The 6,453-nt window shown below is 45.7% G+C and overlaps 2 protein-coding genes across 2 annotated transcripts; both read right to left on the bottom strand.

Moving 5' to 3' along the window:
• Positions 1-276: 276 nt before the first annotated feature.
• On the bottom strand, positions 277-2,541 carry F4822DRAFT_419538 (NAD(P)-binding protein). Its single transcript, XM_051459616.1, has 7 exons — positions 1,663-2,541; positions 1,467-1,592; positions 1,325-1,406; positions 1,086-1,198; positions 903-1,031; positions 630-784; positions 277-552 (listed from the first exon to the last, which is right to left on the bottom strand). Exons 1-7 carry the CDS (start codon positions 1,990-1,992, stop codon positions 429-431), a joined length of 1,059 nt encoding a protein of 352 aa, XP_051310125.1. The 5' UTR covers positions 1,993-2,541; the 3' UTR covers positions 277-428.
• Positions 2,542-3,045: 504 nt separating this feature from the next.
• On the bottom strand, positions 3,046-6,308 carry F4822DRAFT_67669 (fungal-specific transcription factor domain-containing protein). Its single transcript, XM_051463841.1, has 3 exons — positions 5,256-6,308; positions 4,833-5,195; positions 3,046-4,770 (listed from the first exon to the last, which is right to left on the bottom strand). Exons 1-3 carry the CDS (start codon positions 6,027-6,029, stop codon positions 3,067-3,069), a joined length of 2,841 nt encoding a protein of 946 aa, XP_051310124.1. The 5' UTR covers positions 6,030-6,308; the 3' UTR covers positions 3,046-3,066.
• Between the last annotated feature and the right edge of the window lie 145 nt (positions 6,309-6,453).

Raw genomic sequence — 6,453 nt, 5'->3', positions numbered from 1 at the left:
AAGCGATAATGGAGAATTTCAGAAACTGGAGATCAAGTTGAGGGGAGGGTAGGAAGATTATCTACTAGAGGATATTAAACTATAAAAGTTCATCAAGATACGAGCAGATTACGCCTAAGGGTTACAAGTTAGTTTCCGAACAAGTGGAAACCAATGTATAGGCGCTATTCTTAAGCTCCATTGTTTTCCATCGCGACGGGACTGTTTTTGCTTGCGTGCTTGGGTCGTATAAAGGGGGCATCAAGACGCTCAATATATCTTGAATTATTTGCTCCAGCGCTAGCATTTTGGCTTGTTATTAGCTACATCTACTTATCTAGGGTATTAGATTAATTCCCTGTACATTCAGTCGAATCTTTTTTCATACCTGATCGCGCGCCCACCTCGGTTTAAGTGGAAATAAAAACCCCAACTTGTGAAGTTATATGCTAATCTTCAAGGTGCTTTAAAATCCACTCAACCTCGGCATCAGCCAATTCCAGAATGTGTTCTGGTGGATAGACAGGTTTCCAACCAAGTTCTTCTTCTGCGTGCCTAGCCGTTAACGTACATCTAACATCACATTTCTTGGTCAGTCTTTCTTTTTTCGAATACTAATATGACTTTATCGTCGCTATGAAATAACCTACCTTCCACCCAATTGGACATGTACGAATTCCTTCGGATATCCAATTGCGGCACCCATACCTTCGAGGATCGAGTCGTTGGCTAAAGCAACCGAGCTGTCACTGACAACGTTCTGTTTAGCCAAGGCTGTTGCGACAGAATCATATAGATCATCCCACTGTTGTAGATTTACATTAGAAAGATTCTTTTTAACGAGATCTCGTCTCTTTGGTTTTGCGCTTGACGAGCCTTGCGTTCCGCCCAATAAAGAATCACAAACTATCCAGGACACTTACCGCAATACTTCCCGAAGAAGCAAGATAGTAGCCATTTCTCCCGTGGTTTGGATTATTTTCGGCAAGGATTTTTCGTAATAGTTCTATGTACATCGTGGTGTTGTCAATGATATGACACACCGGCCATGTCTATATTCATCATCGTCAGTTGTAGTAGAAGATGGGGCGCAAGTGTAGACTTACCGGTCGGTCCAAATCAACTCGGTATACACGCTTAAGTTCCTTTCCTGCTTGTACGATGGCCACTATCTGGCGAAGTGTTGCGATAGGTTCGCCAAATCCTTCGCTTTTACCATCTGTTTGCGAGATATCATTAGCAAGACATGTCCTCGGCTCATTATATCGCCCACATTCAGAACAAGAAACGCGTGAGACACCAGGTAGTATGGTTTCGGGTTCCTTCAATGTATAGAGACACTTACACACAATACATGGTACGAATATGTAGCTACGAACTCCCTGTCGCTCAGCTTGCTCTATGACGGAGCAGTTGGTATTAACAGCCTGAGTTAATACCTTAGCTTAGCGAACAATGACAATGTCGGCCTTAATAAGTGTTCTCACCTGTTGAACTCGATCTAGCTTCGCATGTTGAGACTTTTGGATAGCATACAGCTCGGGATCAGTATCCAAAAGAGGTCGATCGGTCGGGGCTCCCGCGTGCCCGGAGAAAAGCTTGGCACCGCTTGTCTAGAGTGCAGCCAAATAGTTAGATATGGGATGTTTTTTTATGTAGACAAGATCATCTCGAACAACTTACAAATAAGAAGTGAACCGTCATTCCTGTGATCCTTCTTACTTCGGCGAGAGCCTTAATGAAGAATTGAGGCGGGTCAGTAGAGATAGCATCGATCAAGTAATAAACCACCGTAATCTTATTCTCGGTGATGGTTGCCCACACTTCCGATTCATCTTTGAGATTGAATGTAAGTGGTTGTGCACCATAGATTTGAATACTTTCCGCTTGTTCCGTTGTCCGTACCGAAGCGTATAGCTTTCCATAAGGAGGTAGCTTAGCAGAACCCATTCGAGCAAGGAGAGTTCCGCCAAGGTACCCGGACCCTCCTGTTATCAGTACATGATGTGACATTGCGAAATAATTTTGAGACGAATTCGACGATTGGAATGCTTCTAGGTGAATTGCGCGACTGGTGAGATAGGTTTGTTCAACTTGAAGTAGTATGAAACCCAAAGCTACTCTAATATACTCGGCTGCGGGTATCCCACGTTCGGAGAAGCGGCCGAGCCTTCATCTATCAAACAGCTTCATATGGTATTGTTATGAAAGCACCTATTGGGCGTTAGGTACACGGGATAACATACAGCACATTCATCGCCCATCGGACATTTTCGCCGTGGTCAACATACGCGGCAATGTCTAGTGAGCTACACTCGGGACATCGCCGAGAGAATCACTGAAGAGATTCGGTAAATCGTGTCGCTGGGCTGATTTGTAATCAACCTAGATTATAGATAAAGCTGATAAATCAATCTCTATGACTTCGTTGAGAGGTAGTTGGTGCAAGGCGATCTTCGCAATGGGGTTTTTCCCAAGTCCATTTCCCCGGGGATCAAATTGGACAAAGCTGGATTATCGCGTCAGACTGGCCGATTTCCGGTCACATACTAAGTACCATACCTACCTAGGTAGATATTAACAATGCTAGTGGGCCTTGGCTGAGTGTCCCTGGCACTATTATTTCGGATAATACCCACCCCTCCGATATTCTTCGGCGCTCGGTACCCGATCTAACTCGTCAAGGCTTTCGGCACCCGGTAAGGTGATTAGGTACATAACGATGTTACCATAGATGCGCCGCGTAGCTAGACGTAGAATCATTATATACTTCACTATTTAAAATCGGGTTCTTGTTGTTACATTGAGATCTCATATTCAAAACTCAAGAGAAGGGTATCAGTATTTACACGGAGTCGCGTGAGTTCATCCCTTCGTTCTCTTAATGTCGGCTTTCCTTCTTTCCATCTTCTTTTATGAGTTGAGGTCAAATTCCTCAGTTTGGCGGGTAGAACCAAATGATAGCACCGTGGAATCAGCTAGAACATATCCAAGTTATTCACAGAATTCATCCGCTATAGGCCGTTGTGATCGACCTAAACATTGAGGGAAATAATATTTCATGGATATCTAGGTTGGTTTCCTTGGTTAAATACCACCCATAAAACCAACCCGACCCATAGCAAGCCCATTATCCATCCAGTTTTGCCAATTAAAACCTTCATCAACATCCATATTGACTTCCTGATCGTCAGCAGCTGGCATATTGGGGTTTCCACGATTCGTAGTATTATCTCCCCAGGCATCGGTCCAAAGCCATGGCGGGGGGTTATCTTCAACGTAGCTTTGCGGCGTCGGTCCTGTTGTAGGATCATATGCATCGTTACCGGAAGGGCCGAATGCTTCGATAGGAACGGATGTATCTGGGCGGGAATTTCCTGGTGGCTGACCACCTCCTTCAGTTAGATAAGCATTTTGTGCTGGAAACGCGACTCCGAATAAGTCCGAAGAGTCTAGATATGGTTGCGACATTATGTGGTCCACGAATTGCATCTGAGATGAAGGTACTTCGACATTAGATTGTCCTTGTGGGATTTCCCTTTTATCCGTCTGTGTTCCATCACCTAATAGGCTTGATACGTGGAAAGTTGGTTTGTCGGGACCCTTGACGCCGACGAGCTTGCGCCACTGATCCTGGGCGAGAACACTTCGCACAGAGCTAGACAAATGTTTAAAACTGTCTGGTTGAGCCTTTAGTTGCTCATCCGTGTCAAGCTGTTGCGCAGCTTCAGGGTTAGCCCTTAGTCGTTGAACCTCTTCTTCTCGATGACGACTCGCTTGGCCCATCAATTTGCGTAATGGAATCCATACCCCGGGCCTAGCACGTACCACAGCGTCAGGAGTTTGGAAAGTCGCATTAAGTACAATCCATGCACGTTCAAGTGAGGGAGTCCACGGTAGGCGACACGTCTCCAGCAATAGATACGCAACGGCGTGCCATTGTGCGTACGTCTGGAAAAGCCATCTCCATTGCCGACACTTCGGCTCCGAGTTAAGGACTTTTGTGTATTCGACGACCTCAAGGGACGCCATGAAGAGACGATGCCGTATATCACTAGCAAGCTCTTGGCCTGTCGAGTGAAGTAGCATTGGTTGGTATATAAGTAGACTCATTTTAGCCATGATAAGTCGCGCGATCATTGCTGCGACCCAATGAAGTACGTCGGAATCTTTATCGCCGCATGATTTTAAATACTTCTTCTCGATGCGTTCGTAACATTCGAGAAGCATCTTCTCTCGTTCTTCTTCCGTACTTCGAGAGCGACATGGGGCCATCCCATTTGTTGCCAAATGGATCTTTCTAGACAAAGCACAAATCTCGTAACGAATAAGACAAAATGTAATATCCGTGGGTCCCGTTCTCTCCTCGGGAAATTCTGTCATATCAGGTGTTATATCGACGTCATTTATATTTAACGGGAAGTGCGTATCGTATGTTCGTTCCGCGATCGTTAACTCGGTACCCTGATCTTCCGCCGACCTAAGATCCAAAATACATATAGCCCACCATAGTCGACGACGCATTTCGACGTCAAAAGGGCTTAATTCGTCAAACTTGGTCCCTTCTCGATGTATTCCGAGCGATTGTGATATGCGAATTGCGAGTCCTGTTAGAGTCCAGGCGAACCTAGTATCATCATACCGTCGGACAAGAACGAGGAAGAGAGTAAAAGCTTGCACAACTATCAATTCGGAGGTGACTAGAAAATTGGCTTTCGCTAGAGCCTGCTCCGTGGCGAATCGAAATTTGTTAATAAGTTGTCCTTTTTCGGCGCCAAAATTTACCTTGACCTAAATGAATCATGATCAGTTTATGTTTGTATACCAATATCTCTCTAGCTAGGGTCACGAACCTCATGCTCTTCCATAGACGTGATAGAAGCGTAGTATATAGCAAACATTAGCGCCTCCATTCCCGGTGATAGGTCATTAATATTTGTTCTAAGCTCGCGGATGACCTTATTCATAGATGGTACGTGTAATATCTTCACAAGCGGATCGACGTTCTCCTGATAGACTTGCCATATAAATGGTATTTGGGACGGTAAGGGATGTAATTTCCGTAAATCGACGTTAGAAGAACTATAGCCGAGTACGAAACCGTGATGATCGACCTGGTCTGAATATGGGTTAAGCGAACCGGGGCTACTGCCATCATCTGAACCTTCAGAATCCTCATCGCTGAGCATCTCCGTGTCTGTCCGAAGTTTATTAATCTATCCCGCACGTCAGCAATCGCATTCACGGAAGAAGAAGAGGGAACCTAGGCCACAAACCTCGTCATTAATCTTAGACCAAAATGCGCTGCTTATGTAGCGCGATTTCCCTTTCTCGTTCAACACTAATCTTCCGAAAGACTTGCCCACTTCTCCGGAAGGACTTGTTAACGGAGGATCACCAATCTGCGAACGACCAAGTCTAGAATATTCGGCAGGCGGATAACCACCGGGAAGGTTCTCGCTATATACCATTCCACTTTGTCTTCTTCGTTCCCTCTCTTGTGCGTTATCTATTGCTGTCTCAGGCGAACCGCCGCCGCTTAGAGAAGGATGTCTCGCTGTCTCGATTTCGATCTGCCCGCTTAAATCTTCTACTATACTCTCTAGCTTCCTTAATCGCTTCATCAACTCGATCTCGCGTTCGCTAGTCTGTTTCGGCGGGGCATTGGGATCTTTCATGCGCGGTCGCCGAGGAGCCCGGCCAGGTGCTGGAAAGACACATTGGATCTGGGCCTTGCGACAATTGCCACAAGGCATAAATTTATCGCATCTAACTTTTCGGCGGCGACATGTTACGCAACTGCGTGGGTTCAGCGCCGAGGAGGGAGTCGTAGAGGGGTCGAGTGTAATGGGACCGGATGGTGTGAATGTTGGATTAGAAGAGCCAGATGTAGCAGCGGCTGAAGCGGGATTCGATCCGGGCGCAGAGTCTTGTGGCGTCGATGCAGCGCCAGGTGAACTGATTGAATGTTCGTTTGGAGACGAGCGGGCGGAGGAATCCATTGGAGTCGAATTGGATTGAACAGGAGCAGCGGAAGATGCGTTAGACATTAGGCGGGCGATCCGCGGGAAATGCTCCAAGATCTAGCTAATGCGCATACCTAGGTAGGGCTGAGATGTTTCGAAAATTCCGTCTTATTCGTCTATGAGGGGGTAATCAACCAACTTCCTCGTACCTAATAATGACGACGACTATTTGGTGAGACCTTAGGGTTATGTTACCAATTTGAAACAAATAAAACCACACCAAGATAAATAAAGATATAGAACCAAAGATAGGAAGAGATGCTTTTGTTGTTTTGTGAGGGTAAGAGTAAGAATGAATCTTTGGTTCAAAATAATCACAAACGCGGGTTAAACTAGCTGTGAATCCTTCGAAAAGGACAGGGCTGAGTTTAGAACAATTCGTCTCTCTATTGACTCACCCAAAATGGTGTGGATCCTGTTTAAACAGGAATACCTAACCTACATGAAG

Source organism: Hypoxylon trugodes (assembly GCF_022578975.1).
Source record: "Hypoxylon trugodes strain CBS 135444 unplaced genomic scaffold F4822scaffold_10, whole genome shotgun sequence".
NCBI lineage: Eukaryota > Fungi > Ascomycota > Sordariomycetes > Xylariales > Hypoxylaceae > Hypoxylon > Hypoxylon trugodes.
This window is presented reverse-complemented; position numbering and strand designations above follow the sequence as displayed.

Excerpts from the sequence above, each read along its gene's own strand:
- F4822DRAFT_419538 (XM_051459616.1), bottom strand. The coding sequence starts at position 1,992 with ATGTCACATCATGTACTGATAACAGGAGGGTCCGGGTACCTTGGCGGA. Across the intron at positions 1,407-1,466 it reads AGCTAGATCGAGTTCAACAG|GCTGTTAATACCAACTGCTC; the intron begins GTGAGAACACTT and ends GTATTAACTCAG. Across the intron at positions 785-902 it reads CTTCTTCGGGAAGTATTGCG|TGGGATGATCTATATGATTC; the intron begins GTAAGTGTCCTG and ends AATCTACAACAG.
- F4822DRAFT_67669 (XM_051463841.1), bottom strand. The coding sequence starts at position 6,029 with ATGTCTAACGCATCTTCCGCTGCTCCTGTTCAATCCAATTCGACTCCA. Across the intron at positions 5,196-5,255 it reads GGTCTAAGATTAATGACGAG|ATTAATAAACTTCGGACAGA; the intron begins GTTTGTGGCCTA and ends CGTGCGGGATAG. Across the intron at positions 4,771-4,832 it reads CGTCTATGGAAGAGCATGAG|GTCAAGGTAAATTTTGGCGC; the intron begins GTTCGTGACCCT and ends TGATTCATTTAG.